The sequence below is a fragment of the Pleurodeles waltl genome, chromosome 4_2 (genome assembly GCF_031143425.1).
Source record: "Pleurodeles waltl isolate 20211129_DDA chromosome 4_2, aPleWal1.hap1.20221129, whole genome shotgun sequence".
In the NCBI taxonomy this organism is placed as follows: Eukaryota; Metazoa; Chordata; class Amphibia; order Caudata; family Salamandridae; genus Pleurodeles; species Pleurodeles waltl.
This window is the reverse complement of record NC_090443.1, coordinates 34,270,863-34,288,489: the sequence shown is the minus strand read 5'-3', so window position 1 is coordinate 34,288,489 and position 17,627 is coordinate 34,270,863. Positions and strand designations below refer to the sequence as shown.

The 17,627-nt window shown below is 46.4% G+C and overlaps 1 protein-coding gene across 1 annotated transcript in view; it reads right to left on the bottom strand.

Moving 5' to 3' along the window:
• ADCY6 (adenylate cyclase 6) overlaps positions 1-17,627 on the bottom strand; it is a 362,703-nt gene that overhangs the window by 45,288 nt on the left and 299,788 nt on the right. The window contains exons 20-21 of the mRNA XM_069230504.1: positions 15,782-16,045; positions 14,680-14,884 (exon numbers count right to left, since the gene is read on the bottom strand). Of these exons, the coding sequence (XP_069086605.1) occupies positions 14,680-14,884; positions 15,782-16,045 (469 nt within the window). The remainder of the gene's footprint in view (positions 1-14,679; positions 14,885-15,781; positions 16,046-17,627) is intronic.

The following is a 17,627-nucleotide window of genomic DNA, read 5'->3' as shown; positions in this document are numbered from 1 at the left end:
TCCCCCCTTCCAGTCCTAATTAGGGAGATCAGGGACTCTCAATCCCTGACTCCAAACATAATAGTCAGAGATGCTGCTTCCCTCACAGGAGGGGCCAGCACCTCTGGAACCACTGAGGACAGCCTCAGTGAAGATGACCTCCTGTTAGCCAGGATGGCCAAAAGATTGGCTTTGGAAAGACAGATCCTAGCCATAGAAAGGGAAAGACAAGAGATGGGCCTAGGACCCATCAACGGTGGCAGCAACATCACTAGGGTCAGAGATTCTCCTGACATGTTGAAAATCCCTAAAGGGATTGTAACTAAATATGAAGATGATGATGACATCACCAAATGGTTCACAGCTTTTGAGAGGGCTTGTGTAACCAGAAAAGTGAACAAATCTCACTGGGGTGCTCTCCTTTGGGAAATGTTCACTGGAAAGTGTAGGGATAGACTCCTCACACTCTCTGGAAAAGATGCAGAATCTTATGACCTCATGAAGGGAACCCTGATTGAGGGCTTTGGATTCTCCACTGAGGAGTATAGGATTAGATTCAGGGGGGCTCAAAAATCCTCGAGCCAGACCTGGGTTGATTTTGTAGACTACTCAGTAAAAACACTGGATGGTTGGATTCAAGGCAGTGGTTTAAGTAATTATGATGGGCTGTACAATTTATTTGTGAAAGAACACCTGTTAAGTAATTGTTTCAATGATAAACTGCATCAGCATCTGGTAGACCTAGGACCAATTTCTCCCCAAGAATTGGGAAAGAAGGCAGACCATTGGGTCAAGACTAGGGTGACCAAGACTTCCACAGGGGGTGACCAAAAGAAAGGGGTCACAAAGCCTCCCCAGGGGAAGAGTGTTGAGACATCCAAAAACAAAAATAGTAAAGAGTCTTCTTCAGGCCCCCAAAAACCTGCACAGGAGGGTGGGCCCCGAGCCTCTTCACAAAACAATTTTGGGTACAAGGGTAAAACCTTTGATCCCAAAAAGGCCTGGTGTCGTAGCTGTAATCAGCCTGGACACCAAACTGGAGACAAGGCTGTCCCAAGAAAAGTACCACTTCTAACTCCACTCCAGCTAAAACTGGAATGGCCAGTCTCCAAGTGGGATCAACAGTGTGCCCAGAGCAAATCAGGTGTCACACTGAAGCTACATTAGTCTCTGAGGGTGGGGTGGATTTAGCCACACTGGCTGCCTGGCCTCCTAACATGCAGAAATACAGGCAGCAGCTCTTAATTAATGGGACAAGTGTAGAAGGCCTGCGGGATACAGGTGCCAGTGTCACCATGGTGACAGAGAAACTGGTTTCCCCTGGTCAATACCTGGATGGACAAACTTATCCAGTCACCAACGCTGACAATCAGACTAAAGTACATCCCATGGCTATGGTAACTTTAGAGTGGGAAGGGGGCAATGGCCTAAAACAGGTGGTGGTCTCCTCAAATATCCCAGTAGACTGTTTGCTTGGAAATGACCTGGAGTCCTCAGCATGGGCTGAGGTAGAACTGAAAACCCATGCAGCCATGCTGGGTATCCCTGAACTGGTGTGTGTCAAGACAAGGGCACAGTGCAAGGCTCAGGGTGAAAAAGTAGAGTTGGAGCCTGGAAAAAGGGCCCAGCCTACCAAGAGAAAAGGAAAGACAGCTGGGAAACCAGCTGCAACACAACAACAAAAAGAGAACCTCTCTTCTCAGGAAGAAGTTCTGCCCTCTGAGGGAACTGAGCCTATGGAGTTGGAACCTTATCAGGTTGAGCTCCTAGGCCCAGGGGGACCCTCAAGGGAGCAGTTGTGTAAGGGGCAAGAAACCTGTCCCTCTCTTGAAGGCCTTAGGCAGCAAGCTGCTGAAGAGTCCAATGGCAAGAAAACTGGAACACATAGGGTCTATTGGGAAGATGGACTCCTGTACACTGAGGCAAGAGATCCCAAACCTGGTGCCACTAGGAGAGTGGTAGTGCCTCAGGAGTTCAGAGAGTTCATACTGACCTTAGCCCATGATATTCCCCTTGCTGGGCATTTGGGACAAACCAAGACGTGGGAGAGACTAGTCAACCACTTCTACTGGCCCAACATGTCCCAGAAAGTTAAGGAGTTTTGTGTCTCCTGTACCACCTGTCAAGCCAGTGGCAAGACAGGTGGACATCCAAAGGCCCCCCTCATTCCACTTCCAGTGGTGGGGGTCCCCTTTGAAAGAGTGGGTGTGGACATAGTGGGTCCACTTGAACCTCCCACAGCCTCAGGAAATATGTACATCCTAGTAGTAGTGGATCATGCTACTAGGTATCCTGAAGCTATTCCCCTTAGGTCGACTACTGCCCCTGCAGTAGCCAACGCCCTCATTAGTATCTTTACCAGAGTGGGCTTCCCTAAGGAGGTGGTGTCTGACAGAGGTACCAACTTCATGTCAGCATACCTGAAACACATGTGGAATGAGTGAGGAGTGACTTATAAATTCACTACACCCTATCATCCACAAACTAATGGCCTTGTTGAGAGATTCAACAAGACATTAAAGGGCATGATCATGGGGCTCCCAGAAAAACTCAAAAGGAGATGGGATGTCCTCTTGCCATGTCTGCTCTTCGCTTACAGAGAGGTGCCTCAGAAGGGAGTAGGATTCTCACCCTTTGAACTTCTGTTTGGCCACCCTGTAAGGGGACCACTAGCTCTTGTGAAAGAAGGCTGGGAGAGACCTCTTCATGAGCCTAAACAAGACATAGTGGACTATGTACTTGACCTTCGCTCAAGGATGGCAGAGTACATGGAAAAGGCAAGTAAAAACCTTGAGGCCAGCCAACAGCTCCAGAAGTTTTGGTATGACCAAAAGGCTGCACTGGTTGAATTTCAACCAGGGCAGAAAGTTTGGGTTTTGGAGCCTGTGGCTCCCAGGGCACTTCAGGACAAGTGGAGTGGCCCTTACCCAGTGCTAGAGAGGAAGAGTCAGGTCACCTACCTGGTGGACCTGGGCACTAGCAGGAGCCCCAAGAGGGTGATCCATGTGAACCGCCTTAAGCTCTTCCATGACAGGGCTGATGTGAATCTGTTAATGGTAACAGATGAGGATCAGGAAGCTGAGAGTGAGCCTCTCCCTGATCTTCTATCATCAAACCCTAAAGATGGTTCAGTAGATGGAGTGATCTATTCAGACACCCTCTCTGGCCAACAGCAAACTGACTGCAGGAAGGTCCTGCAACAGTTTGCTGAGCTCTTTTCCCTAACCCCTGGTCAGACACACCTGTGTACCCATGATGTGGACACAGGAGACAGCATGCCTGTCAAAAACAAAATATTCAGACAGTCTGATCAAGTTAAGGAAAGCATCAAGGTGGAAGTCCACAAGATGCTGGAATTGGGAGTAATTGAGCACTCTGACAGCCCCTGGGCTAGCCCAGTGGTCTTAGTCCCCAAACCTCACACCAAAGATGGAAAGAGAGATGAGGTTTTGTGTGGACTACAGAGGACTTAATTCTGTCACCAAGACACATGCCCATCCCATTCCTAGAGCTGATGAACTGATAGACAAATTAGGTGTTGCCAAATTCTTAAGTACCTTTGACTTAACAGCAGGGTACTGGCAAATCAAAATGGCACCTGGAGCAAAAGAAAAGACAGCATTCTCCACACCTGATGGGCATTATCAGTTCACTGTTATGCCCTTTGGTTTAAAGAATGCCCCTGCCACCTTCCAAAGGTTGGTGAATCAAGCCCTTGCTGGCTTGGAGTCCTTTAGTGCAGCTTATCTTGACGATATTGCTGTCTTTAGCTCCAACTGGCAGGATCACCTGGTCCACCTGAAGAAGGTTGTGAAGGCTCTGCATTCTGCAGGCCTCTCTATCAAGGCATCCAAATGCCAGATAGGGCAGGGAACTGTGGTTTACTTGCGACACCTTGTAGGTGGAGGCCAAGTTCAGCCACTCCAGCCTAAGATCCAGACTATTATGGACTGGGCAGCTCCAAAAACCCAGACTCAAGTCAGGGCATTCCTTGGCTTGACTGGGTACTATAGGTGGTTTGTGAAGGGATATGGATCCATTGTGACAGCCCTCACAGAACTCACCTCCAAGAAAATGCCCAAGAAGGTAAACTGTACTGTAGAATGCCAACAGGCCTTTGACACCCTGAAACAAGCAATGTGCACAGCACCAGTTCTAAAAGCTCCAGATTACTCCAAGCAGTTCATTGTGCAGACAGATGCCTCTGAACATGGGATAGGGGCAGTTTTGTCCCAAACAAATGATGATGGCCTTGACCAGCCTGTTGCTTTCATTAGCAGGAGGTTACTCCCCAGGGAGCAGCGTTGGAGTGCCATTGAGAGGGAGGCCTTTGCTGTGGTTTGGTCCCTGAAGAAGCTGAGACCATACCTCTTTGGTACTCACTTTTTAGTTCAAACTGACCACAGACCTCTCAGATGGCTGATGCAAATGAAAGGTGAAAATTAAAAACTGTTGAGGTGGTCCATCTCCCTACAGGGAATGGACTTTATAGTGGAACACAGACCTGGGACTGCCCATGCCAATGCAGATGGCCTTTCCAGGTTCTTCCACTTAGAAAATGAAGACTCTCTTGGGAAAGGTTAGTCTCATCCTCTTTCGTTTGGGGGGGGGGGGGGGGGGGGGGTTGTGTAAGGAAATGCCTCCTTGGCATGGTTACCCCCTGACTTTTTGCCTTTGCTGATGCTATGTTTTGAATTGAAAGTGTGCTGAGGCCTGCTAACCAGGCCCCAGCACCAGTGTTCTTTCCCTAACCTGTACTTTTGATTCCACAATTGGCACACCCTGGCATCCAGATAAGTCCCTTGTAAATGGTACCCCTGGTACCAAGGGCCCTGATGCCAGGGAAGGTCTCTAAGGGCTGCAGCATGTCTTATGCCACCCTGGGGACCCCTCACTCAGCACAGACACGCTGCTTGCCAGCTTGTGTGTGCTGGTGAGAACAAAACGAGTACGTCGACATGGCACTCCCCTCAGGGTGCCATGCCAACCTCACACTGCCTATGCAGTATAGATAAGTCACCCCTCTACCCTGCCTTACAGCCCTAAGGCAGGGTGCACTATACCATAGGTGAGGGCACCAGTGCATGAGCACTGTGCCCCTACAGTGTCTAAGCCAAACCTTAGACATTGTAAGTGCAGGGTAGCCATAAGAGTATATGGTCTGGGAGTCTGTCAAACACGGACTCCACAGCACCATAATGGCTACACTGAAAACTGGGAAGTTTGGTATCAAACTTCTCAGCACAATAAATGCACACTGATGCCAGTGTACATTTTATTGTAAAATACACCGCAGAGGGCACCTTAGAGGTGCCCCCTGAAACCTAAACCAACTACCCATGTAGGCTGACTGGTTCTAGCAGCCTGCCACACTCGAGACATGTTGCTGGCCAGATGGGGAGAGTGCCTTTGTCACTCTGTGGCCAGTAACAAAGCCTGCACTGGGTGGAGATGCTATCACCTCCCCCAGGCAGGAGCTGTAACACCTGGCGGTGAGCCTCAAAGGCTTACCCCCTTTGTTCCAGCACCGCAGGGCACTCCAGCTAGTGGAGTTGCCCGCCCCCTCTGGCCACGGCCCCACTTTTGGCGGCAAGGCCGGAGGAGATAATGAGAATAACAAGGAGGAGTCACTGGCCAGTCAGGACAGCCCCTAAGGTGTCCTGAGCTGAAGTGACTCCAACTTTTAGAAATCCTCCATCTTGCAGATGGAGGATTCCCCCAATAGGGATAGGAATGTGACCCCCTCCCCTTGGGAGGAGGCACAAAGAGGGTGTACCTACCCTCAGGGATAGTAGCCATTGGCTACTAACCCCCCAGACCTAAACACGCCCTTAAATTTAGTATTTAAGGGCTGCCCTGAACCTAAGAATTTAGATTCCTGCAACTTACGAAGAAGAGGACTGCTGAGCTGAAAAACCCCTGCAGAGAAGAAGAAGACACCAACTGCTTTGGCCCCACCCCTACCGGCCTGTCTCCCTCCTTCAGAAGAAACCTGCTCCAGCTACGCTTTCCCAAGGACCAGCGACCTCTGAATCCTCAGAGGACTGCCCTGCTTCCAAAAGACCAAGAAACTCCAGAGGACAGCGGCCCTGTTCAACAAAGACTGCAACTTTGTTTCCAGAGGAGCAGATTTAAAGACCCCTGCAAGCCCCGCAAGAAGCGTGAGACTTGCAACACTGCACCCGGCGACCACGACTCGACTGGTGAAGAAACAACGCTACAGGGAGGACCCCCAGGCGACTCCAAGACTGTGAGTAACCAAAGTTGTCCCCCCTGAGCCCCCACAGCGACGCCTGCAGAGGGAATCCCGAGGCTCCCCCTGACCGCGACTGCCTGACTCTAAAATCCCGACGGCTGGAAAAGACCCTGCACCCGCAGCCCCCAGCACCTGAAGGATCGGAACTTCAGTGCAGGAGTGACCCCCAGAAGGCCCTCTCCCTTGCCCAGGTGGTGGCTACCCCGAGGAGCACCCCCCTTGCCTGCCTGCACCGCTGAAGAGACCCCTTGGTCTCCCATTGAATCCTATTGAGAACCCGAAGCTTGTTTGCACACTGCACCCGGCCGCCCCCGCGCTGCTGAGGGTGTACTTTCTGTGTGGACTTGTGTCCCCCCCGGTGCCCTACAAAACCCCCTTGGTCTGCCCTCCGAAGACGCGGGTACTTACCTGCTGGCAGACTGGAACCGGGGCACCCCCTTCTCCATTGAAGCCTATGTGTTTTGGGCACCACTTTGAACTCTGCACCTGACCGGCCCTGAGCTGCTGGTGTGGTGACTTTGGGGTTGCTCTGAACCCCCAACGGTGGGCTACTTTGGACCCCAATCTGAACCCCGTAGGTGGTTTACTTACCTGCAAGAACTAACATTATTTTACCTCCCCCAGGAACTGTGAAAATTGCACTAAGTGTCCACTTTTAAAACAGCTAAATGTGTTTTATGTAAAAAGTATATATGCTATTGAGATTATTCAAAGTTCCTAAAGTACTTACCTGCAATACCTTTCAAATGAGATATTACATGTAGAATTTGAACCTGTGGTTCTTAAAATAAACTAAGAAAATATATTTTTCTATAACAAAACCTATTGGCCTGGATTTGTCTCTGAGTGTGTGTTCCTCATTTATTGCCTGTGTGTATGTACAACAAATGCTTAACACTACTCCTTTGATAAGCCTACTGCTCGACCACACTACCACAAAATAGAGCATTAGTATTATCTCTTTTTGCCACTATCTTACCTCTAAGGGGAACCCTTGGACTCTGTGCATACTATTCCTTACTTTGAAATAGTGCATACAGAGCCAACTTCCTACACCGTTGATCTGACAAACGGATGAATGAGTGCCTGGAAGGATTGTATCCTGGCAGTATTTTGGTCAGGTATACCAATTTCTGAGTTGAGAATTGCTGTTAGGTAAGGTTGGACCTGAAGGGGTTGGAGGTGAGATTTTACCACGTTGATTGTAAAGCCTAGTTGATGAAGTAGGTTTATGGTGTGTGCTGGAAGCAGTTTTAGTGATTTGCCCTTTGCATAAGCCAGTTGTCTAAATATGGAAAAAATGCATGTTTTGTCTATGCGAGTGAGAATTTCCTACTGCGCAACATTTGGTGAAGACCCTAGGTGCAGTAGTGACACCGAAGGGGAAATGATGACTGTTTATTACGAACCTGAGATATCGGCGATGTGCTGGGTGTTTATGAATGTGAAAATATACGTCCTTGAAGTCGAGAGCAGCCATGAAGATGCCTTGTTGTAATAATGAGATTACATCTTGAAGAGTGATCATGTGAAAGCGCTCTGAAAGAATGTACTTGTTTAGAGGTCTGAGGTCCAAGTCTCAGGGACCCATCTTTCTTGGAAATAAAGAAGTAAAGTGAGTAGACTCCCGTGCCTTGCTGGTGGAATGGAACAGGTTCTTTAGCTTCTTTCTTGAGGAGTGCTTGTACTTCTTCCCTGAGCAACTGCTGATGTTGTGGTGGAAGTTTACAAGGTGCAATGTTTGGAGGTGTGCAAGTGAGCCCCAGACAATAACCATGCTGGATAATATCCAACCACCACTGATCGGAGGTGATATTCCACTACGTGGGAAAGAACCTTTGTATTTGACCCCCAACAGGTTTTGTGTGATACGGGGAAATGGCTGGCAAGTCAGGGTTTGGTGGTTGCGGCAGATGGCTTTGTGAATCTGCCTTTGTCTACCCTTTGGGTTGTTACCCTTGTAGGAGCCTCTGTAGTATCACCTAGGTTAGGTGGTTTGTGCCTGGGGACGTTGGGAGGAAGTGGAGGTCTTAGGGTATGGGATCTTTGAACCTCCACAGTAAGAGGAGAGGCCAAAGAAGCCCCGTTATGATGGAGTCTGAAATGCTCCCATGGCCTTAGCTGTTTCGTTATCTTTTTTAATCTTCTCAAACAGTGTGTCAACTTGGAAATTAAAAAGATGTTCTCCATCAAATGGGAGGGTCACAAGGTTCTATTGGACCTCAGTTTTAATCCGGAAACCCAGAGCCATGCATGCTGTCTTAGGAGGACCCTGAAATTTATGCCTCTAGCTGCAGTGTCAGCAGCATCAAGGACACAGTGAATGGTGGTACTGCAGATGAGTTTACTCTAAGACACAATTTGATAAGCTCTTTTTTTATGTTCTTCTGGGAGGTGTTGGATTATGCCCCCTGTCAGCCCCAGTGAGCTGTATCGTATCATGAGAGAAGGCCGATTGAATTAGCAAGCTGCCAGTGGTTGGTGGACTGGGCAGCCACCCTCTTTCCCGCTGCATCAGGTTTCTTGCTCTCCTTATCTGGTGGGGGTGCCTCACCAGATGTTTGAGGGTTGACCCTTTTGCATGCCATTGCAACCACCAGGGAATCAGGTGGGAGTTGACCCTTAACATAGATAGGATCATTAGGGGATGCCTTATACTTTTTATCGATCCATGGTGTAATTACCCTGGACCTAACAGAGTTTATAAATGTATACATGGTTACATCCCTTCCAGCCTAAGAAGGTATTGAGCCGAGAATTTAGTGGAGGATAGGGTCTCAAACAAAAAGCATCCTCCAAAGGCTTAATGTGCAACTGTACCTTATGAAAGGTAGCTCCTCTGCTTATCGAGGCATGGTAGGTTGTGGTGTCATCTGGGGAGAGGGTTTTGCAGGATACAGAGCAGGGTCTGTATCAGCAAGGAATTCTGCATCATGTGTGCCCCAGGGATCCTCTTGTGGCATGAAAGAGAAAAGGTCCACTTTGGCTCCATCCCCTGTGTAAAAATACAGTGAACCCCTCTGGTGAATATGGTGAAGGGCCAGCAGTTGAAGCCAGTGGTGAGAGGGAATGGTGCACAGCTGGTGTTGGTAGGGGGTTGATGTGCACCAGGCTTGTGTTTGTGCTTTGGTGGAGGTCGAACATCCAAAGTCTCTTTGAAGGACAGCTGTCTCTTGGATGGTTGTGCACCAGCTTGTGGAGGTCTAATAACAACGCGTCCAGTATCAGGACGGATCATGATATGTTTTGCCTGGAGTCTAATTCCTCCAGTAAGCGTTGAAGCTCAGGTTCGACAGGCTCAGGCTTTTGGCCTGTCTGACATGGGTAATCAACTCTTTGCGGTGGTCTGTTGGGGTCGAGGTGGAGGGGGCACAGTACTAGGGTTTTGTTGACATGGAATAAGATTCTGCATTTCGATCTCAGAGCTGTCGTCTGGGGAGAAGGTTCCTTTATCTGCCGTTGATGTCTGAGCCTGTACCCCTTCTTGAAGGTCAAAGGGTCCGAAGAGGTCTGGTGTTCCTTTGACGCTGCCGCTGGGCATTTCAAGGAGTTGAGCTAGACAATCACGCAGCATCTTTTTGGTCTGAAAAAATCTGCTGGACTCGTCATCTTCTTGGGAGAGGTGCAGGTTTCATACCTGGTGGAGGTTGGGGTGCGGATATTTGGGGTGGTACAGAGGAAAGCATCGGAAAGGCATCTGTTCCATCACTGAGTGGAAATGGTGCAAAAGAGTTGCCAGGGGGATTGGGGTATAGGGCAACGGCAAGATGTAAAGGTGTGCCCCTAAGAGCAGAATCGAACGGACGGGAGAGGAGGAGGGCTGCAATTGAAACAATACCGACAGAAAAGAAGGCCAAGAGAAATTGCCAGCAATGTCAAACCAGAGCAGATAAGCACACGTCCACACCAGACAGCGTAAGAAAACAATCTAACCACGGATTCTATGACCATGCCATTACCGGCATGAGGAAGAGTCACACTGTCTTGTGACTCAAAAAGCTTTTTTGAAGAAAAATTTGCGGCACACATTTGAGCCCAACACTAGATGGCACGATTATGCTAAGCATGTGTATCTACAGCCACACATGCCTCGAAAATAACCCTGGGAAATATATAGTTTAAAAAAAATAATAATTCTCCCTACAAAAGAAGCAGCAACAGTGTTACCTTTACTTTAGATGCTCCGCAAAGCCCTTACCCTATCACAAGTTCCTTCTCTTTTCAATTCTTTCACTGGGTCAAGTCCTTTTCCATTACTGATGCAGTCGCCCATTTTCTCTTCCTTGAAACCAACTAGCAGACTCAGTCTTAATTCAAATGTTAAGTTCTATCCTCGCCCCCTCCTGTTGAGCCCTCCCCATTGTTAAACCACTCCCCAAAATATCTCCCACTCTCCTTCCGGTCAACCTACCTCATGGTCTTTACTTTTCTGTAAACCTCCTTTATTGTGTCTCCTCTTCCAGTCAGTTGCGGCTATGTATATGGGTGAGAGGGGCGGAGCACAACCATTCACAGGAAGAGGAAGTGAAACAAGGTGAGAATATACAAGCACCAATGCCGCATAAGAGCTGGCGGCTCCGTTTTAATTCAGGCTCTTTTCATGTAATTCTAACTACGCATGTGCCAGGCAGCAGCATCCTCTCTCGGCCTTGAGGTACAAACTATTGTGGTTTCGTCAAATGTGGGTGTGGCCTTGTTCTAGGCATTTGATTATTGTGTGCCTCCGGGTGTTCTTTTTGTGGCATGGGGTGGAGTTAACAAGATCTCACTCAACTTTGAAGAGATATTAGAGGGGCAGGACGAGCTGGCAGTCTCAAGGTAGGAGAAGTTGGCTCTGGCAGGCTAAGCAAAGGCAGTGTGCTCCATCCATCCTCACCTTTTCCTCCATTTGGTTTTAAAGTAAACTGAGTAGTGCGGAACTGCTGCCTATGTACACTTCCTGCCTGATAAGGTTCACAAGTGTTGCAGTAAAGATTGATCTATCGGTTACTGGCTGGAGTCACTTATATTTTGGTAAGCGCTCATTCTCACAGTATTTTCTGCTCCAGATTGGTTAACATTTGGCAACTATGTGCGCCAGTCAACCATCCTTTACTGTGCTGAACCAGGATCTTTGCTTCTAAATAACTGCAGCATGGACTGCAGCACCAGGGGGTGACTCTGAACTGCTGTGGTCGCAGAGCAGTGTCACCCCTGGTGTCGCGCTCCGTGCTGCAGTCTGTTGATATCAGAGATCCTGGTTGAAGATGGATATGTCTGCATGCCTGTGTACGCTAGTCCCATTTTTGAGGAAGTAAACTATTACAAATACCTGGGGCTTTACCTGGACAAGTTAAATTTCTCGGAACACAACCCCTATTGTAACCAGGAAGGCACACACGCTTATCCACGCTTTTTGCTCCCTCCAAAAAAGAATGGATGGGTCTCTTTTAAGTCTTTACTATCTGTAACAACTGCCATATTTCTACCGACAGTAGCATATTCTAGTGCTGCCTTGCACGGATTGGATGCACTTCTTCTGGACAGTCTGCAAGCTAAAACATACAAGGCAGTATTTGGCCTCCCCAAAAATGTCTCTCCGGCACAATTTCGACTGGAATTTGGCCTCACTGCTCAATCGTTAGGAAGAAAGTATGCAGCAATAAAGGCTTAGCAAAAAATCAGAGCACACAGAGCAGAGCATTAAACAGTGCTTTGTGGACAGCCTTAATAAATGATCCTACTTCCAGTCATCCTGAATACCTTTCTTCTGAATTAAAATAGACAAACACGCTTGAACTTTGGGAAAATAATTTAACTGTACCACCATTCAAGAAAGCAATCAACAGAGCAGCAAGATTTCATTCAGTTTTGCATGATAAGAACACTACTAGCAAACGATCTCATGCATTGATGGTCATTAACAATGAAGCCTGCTCAGTACTTAACTCAGACATTTTCCCCTTTTATCAAGCGAAAATTGATGGCCTTACACTTTGGCAAAATTCCAGCCCTAGCAGATTTGCCACATTGGAAGCATAAGGGCCCAACAAATTGTAGATTATGTGGTTCTGGAAAAGAGAACCTTATACACCTAATATGCATATGTTCCATGTTAAAGCAAGCTAGAGTTGCTTTATTGAAATAAATGTTCCTGGAGAGAGGGGAACGCTTGTGTAGTTCAGCAATCATCTGTAGTCTTGACTGAAATGCAAACTGATGAAATTCCTCCAGCGCCACGCAAGTGCAGGGACCATGAAACTGAACTTGTACCAGTTAGCACCCTCAGTAACGCAGACTTAGGTGTCTGGTGACCTCAGGTGGTTACTCAAATCGTGGAAACTGAGTGCGTAAAGTCTGGAAATAGTGCAATAGTGGTTATAGGCATTTTGAGATCACTTATTTTACAAGTGGGCAGCTATTCTTGTTAGGCACTTTACAGCAGGACAAGTATCAAATTTGCACAAAGCGATGCTGGGCTAGCTGCCAAAATATTAAGCGAATACAATTATGGTAGTTACCACCAATTAACTACAGAGTCTAGCACAAACAGCCGATCTTAGTATGCCATATCTTACTATTTATTTGGTGTAATAGAACTGTGAGAGTTAACAAGTGATTAACCATTTAACATCTTGTTTTTTTAATTGTCTAGAATTAGAAGTGGTCAGAAACTTGTACGTTGCATTTAGGCTTGCAATTATGATCGCCATAATAATCTATTTTACATGATTTTATGACTCTCTTAGAATGTGTATATTTTTATGGTTTTTATTAACTAAACAATAAAGATACTTACTTATGTCTTGTGTTTGTGTAAAACTGTACGTACGATTCTGTGCGTTCATCTGTATCATGAGAGAGAGTACTTGTAAGAGTGCTACCTGTGGGTGTGCGTCTGCTAAAGGTGAGCATGAACGAACTAGCAAATTAACAGGGAGCTCTGTGGCAATGGTCTTGCATGGCTCTAACAGCCGCAACATGATTCAAACTATAAAACAGTTGACATATAGATCATGCAGCAAACAGGCTATTCAAAGCTTAAAAGCTTGTTCCTTTAAAATGCCGAACCATTTTGGCAAATTGCTGCAAGTGGCTTTTTAGAAAAGGTATTTTTTTAAAAATCGCCTTAAAAGTATTCGTGCTCTCTCCTCCTCCTGCACCCACATGCAGATGCCATTAGTAAAACAAGAGGAAAGTCAGTTGTTTGTTCGATGTGGCCTTGAGAATTATACATCAAGCAGCACTACAGTACATTAAATCAAACGCAAGAGGTGTTTGTAAAGCATGCAACATGAAATCCTGTGCATCAAGGCACTTTAACATGGAGTAATGAAAAAAGAAAGAAAATGAAATTAAAAAAAAATTGCATAGGATCACACAATATGGTACAACAGGGAAGCTGGGATAGATCCTACGTTTTCCTATTTCACATTGTACAATTCAGCCACTAATAGATATTTCTTTCTATCCCACCTCAAATATCACTGCTGTGTCTTCCAATTATTGGCACATGAGGTTATAAGGTCAGCATGCGGGGCAGAAGACACCCGAAGATCTGGCTCATTTGGGGTTAAAGCTGAGCTCGAGCCAGGCATCTCGCTACAGACTTCAGTGGCTCACTTAATTCTAGGGCTAATGCGGTTTGTATAGCAACTTTTATACCCCAACACTTTCTAAATCCACCAGCCGGCACTGCTTCCAGTCACACTTGTTCATGGCCAGTGACTGCCTAAAAGACCTCTCCCATTTCACCTTGTATGGTCCCTCCACTATGTGTGAAACCCCCTCATTGTCTGCCCCCCAGTTTCTGGTACTGCCACTTCATTAGACTATCTCTTTCCCGTCACATACTCTTGTTGCCTTCCAGTTTGCTTTCTTATCGCCTTTCTCATTTGTAACTAGCCACCAGGACATGTTCCCCTTCCATGCACTCTGATCTTCTCTAACTTCTCTCCTGCCTTTCCTTACATTTACCATCTTCAATGGTCTCCTTCCCTTCCTTTGACACCCCTGAGGATCTCCAACATTTAGGTCACTCCCATGGCCTCTCTACATTCAGTAATTGTTCCTTTTTGGTTACTCCTGAACTTTTAACCCTACTTACAGGTATCCTCCCAGAACCCTTCATCCAAGGCTTTGTCCTTTTCATTTAACCATTTCCTCCCACCCACTAGCCACCATCCTTATTTTAACCCTTCTATATGGCTTCTCTACTGCCTACAAACCTTCCTTTCCTCTGGATCTGTCTTCCATCTTTAAACCATTTAATATCCTCCTCCTACCGTTATTTCATTGCCTCACAACTTCCTGTAACCCATTCCAGTACATAAACTCTTGTTCTTTTATCACCACATCTCTTTTTTTCATCTTCTTTGAATTATTTCCCTTAGTTGCAGTTATCCCATATCTATTTCACTCATCTCTTCCTTATGCAAAGTAATCTTCTCTTGTCTTTTTCTTACCGATCTTCATCTGAAAGTTGTTGAACGAGTGCTCGTTAATGTACTTCATCTGCTCCATGAGTCTCATGGCGTAGTCAGCCAGCGCTGTTATGTGGGACTTGCCCTCTTTGTCATACGTTGTGTCATTCAGGCCAGACGCTGCCATATACGTGCTTCCAATAGTTTTGATCTTCTCCAGCTGCCGGAACTTTTCCTCGCTGATAATCTAAGGGAAAGAACAGCACTGAAGACAGGAAAGCCAACTCCCCATCAAGGGTTCTTCTACCTGGGATGAGTGCCCCAGCACAGTACTGTCCCACAGCTTATAAAAAGTACCTGCCAACAAGTCGGATAGGGCAAAAGGCTCAGGCCTTGCAAAGGAGACCTAAAGAACGCTTTGAAAAGGAACTCCCCCCACCACGTCTTGCCAAAGGCATCTGACATGTTTTGAAAATAGCATCCAACCCAGGCCCCGCAAAGGGCATCCAACCCAGGTCTCGCAAAGGGCATCCAACCCAGGTCTCACAAAGGGCATCCAACCCAGGTCTCGCAAAGGTCACCCAACTCAAACCTTGCAAAAGTCACTCAACCCACGCCTCACTAAAGCCACCCAACTCACACCTCACAAAGGGCACCATGATGCACTAACCGGCACTCCCCACCAACAATTCCGAGAGGCACTGCACTAGCATCTTTAAGGAGGACCCCACCACTACCTGATGCACCTGACCGACTCCTCTCAGGGACCCCCAACTAACACCTGATCAACTTACTTTGAAAGGATTTCAAATTGATAGCTTTTAGGGACACCAAATTGATAGCTCCAGTGGCACTTATTCGAAGGTTCTGGGTAAAACAAATTGTCAGCTGAATAATTCAACAGTAACCTACCCACAAGGAACAAGCTGCATTTTTCACCTCGAGAAATCCACAATGGCACACAGTACTCATATGCATTCTAAAATGGTTCAAAGTAGGCTCAATCACATCAGCCCAAAGCAACCCATTCAAGACCCTCTGCTAAGATATAATAATGATACTCTTTAGTCCACAATAACATCTATTTCCTATCACTATTTACCTGAAGAACAAACTAATGACCTCTCCATTTAACCAAAGTTACCTCATCAAAGTCCGCAATGATCTCGTTCAACAGGCGAAGACACTCCACCCCTTCATTGTTCGCTTCCAGCTCTACATAGAACTCAGAGAAGTTGCTGATGGAGGCAAACATGACTGCTACACATTCACAAGACTGATAATATAATTCGTCATTGCGCCGCTCTCGTGCTAGGAAATGTGCAGCCACATCCTTAGGGAGGATGTTGTGTAGCAGACGCCGGTTGTAAGCTTGGAGATCCTCCATATCTTCCTTCTCCCCAGTGGCCTATTGGGATAGAAAAGGCAAAACATAAGCAGGTTGTCATGCTACTGAAGTCCAAGGCTTGTACTGTACCAACAAGAGTTAGTGAGAAGGGCAACACACTGTAATTACACATCACCTTCTATGGCTGCTGTGTATGTATGAAATTATAGCTGATGCACTCTGGGAGGCATAAAGAAGCTCTCACAGCATGTCAATCCTTATCTGAAGATGCTCTTGCAGAAAGAGTATTCATGCATTTATTTTTAAACATGGACACACACTTATTCATAAGATGTGAGCAGAATCCAGGCATGAATGTTCGTATCTGACCAACTCTCATTCAAGGGGTTGTAGAATAAGAAAACAAGTTACTTACCTGTAACTACAGTTATCCAGTATTGGTATCTTTCATAAATTCACATGCTTGAATCATCCCCGTCGTCGAAGTGTGAGTCCCACGGTACATAAAATAGCAATAAATAATAAATATTTTTTTTTTTGCCATAGGCTATAATGGAGTCAGGGTTTGCTCATATAGCCTATCCATGTCCTTTTGTGAAAGGACCCAAACCTGCCTGCTGTCCAATCAGGCACCATCACCCTCTAGAACCTTCTCCAGAGAAGCTCCCTTCCTCAGATTTTCCAGCACGAGAGTGAAAAATTAAAACCTGAGAGGAATGCGAGCATCAAAGGGGAGGCGGGTGGGTCGCATGTGAATTTATGAAAGATACCAATACTGGATAACTGTAGTTACAGGTAAGTAACTTGTTTTCTTATCCAGTATTGGATCTTTCATAAATTCACATGCTTGAATCTGAATAGACAGCAGTATGGTTGATAAACATTGTATCCAGCGTGGGTGGAGGGTGCGAGCATGAAGACCCTCTATCTCAATTATAGTTAATAATAATCATAATAATAATAACATTTATAGAAAACTCATATTTCTGAGCGTGAGTTACAAAGGAATACAGATACATACACTTTAGATATTTCACCAGGAAGCACAATAGAAACATGGTTATCTGCATCTTAAACCATATGACTATAACTAAGGAAAGATCTCACCTTAATGAAAGAGATGGCGTAGCACAGCTTGTCCTACTAGAGAGTCTGTTCTTTGTGATGACTCCAAACAATAGTGCTGCGTAAAGGAGTGCGTGGTTTTCCATGTCGCAGCCTGGCAAATTTTTTCAAGGGCAATACCTTGGAACAAAGCAGCCGATGTGGAGACTGCTCTTGTAGAGTGGGCTCTCGGGCGTCTAGTCAATGGTTTTCCTGCCTTGGTGTGACAAAATTGGATTGTGGAAGAAATCCATCGGGCTATAGTGGCCTTGGTTACTCCTGTTCCCTGACGTCCCAGAGAATAAGATACTAGGACTTGGTCTGATTTCCTGATGTTCTTGGTACTTTGCAGGTAAAATTTTAGGCATCGTTTAATGTCCAAAGAATGGAGAGTTCTCTCTGCTATCGTAGTAGGGTTTGGAAAAAAGGTTCGTAGAATAACTGGTTCATTGAGGTAGAACGAAGATGGAACTTTGGGAATATATCTGGGATTGGTTCGGAGCATAACTAAATCCTCAGAAAAAACTAGAAAGGGTTC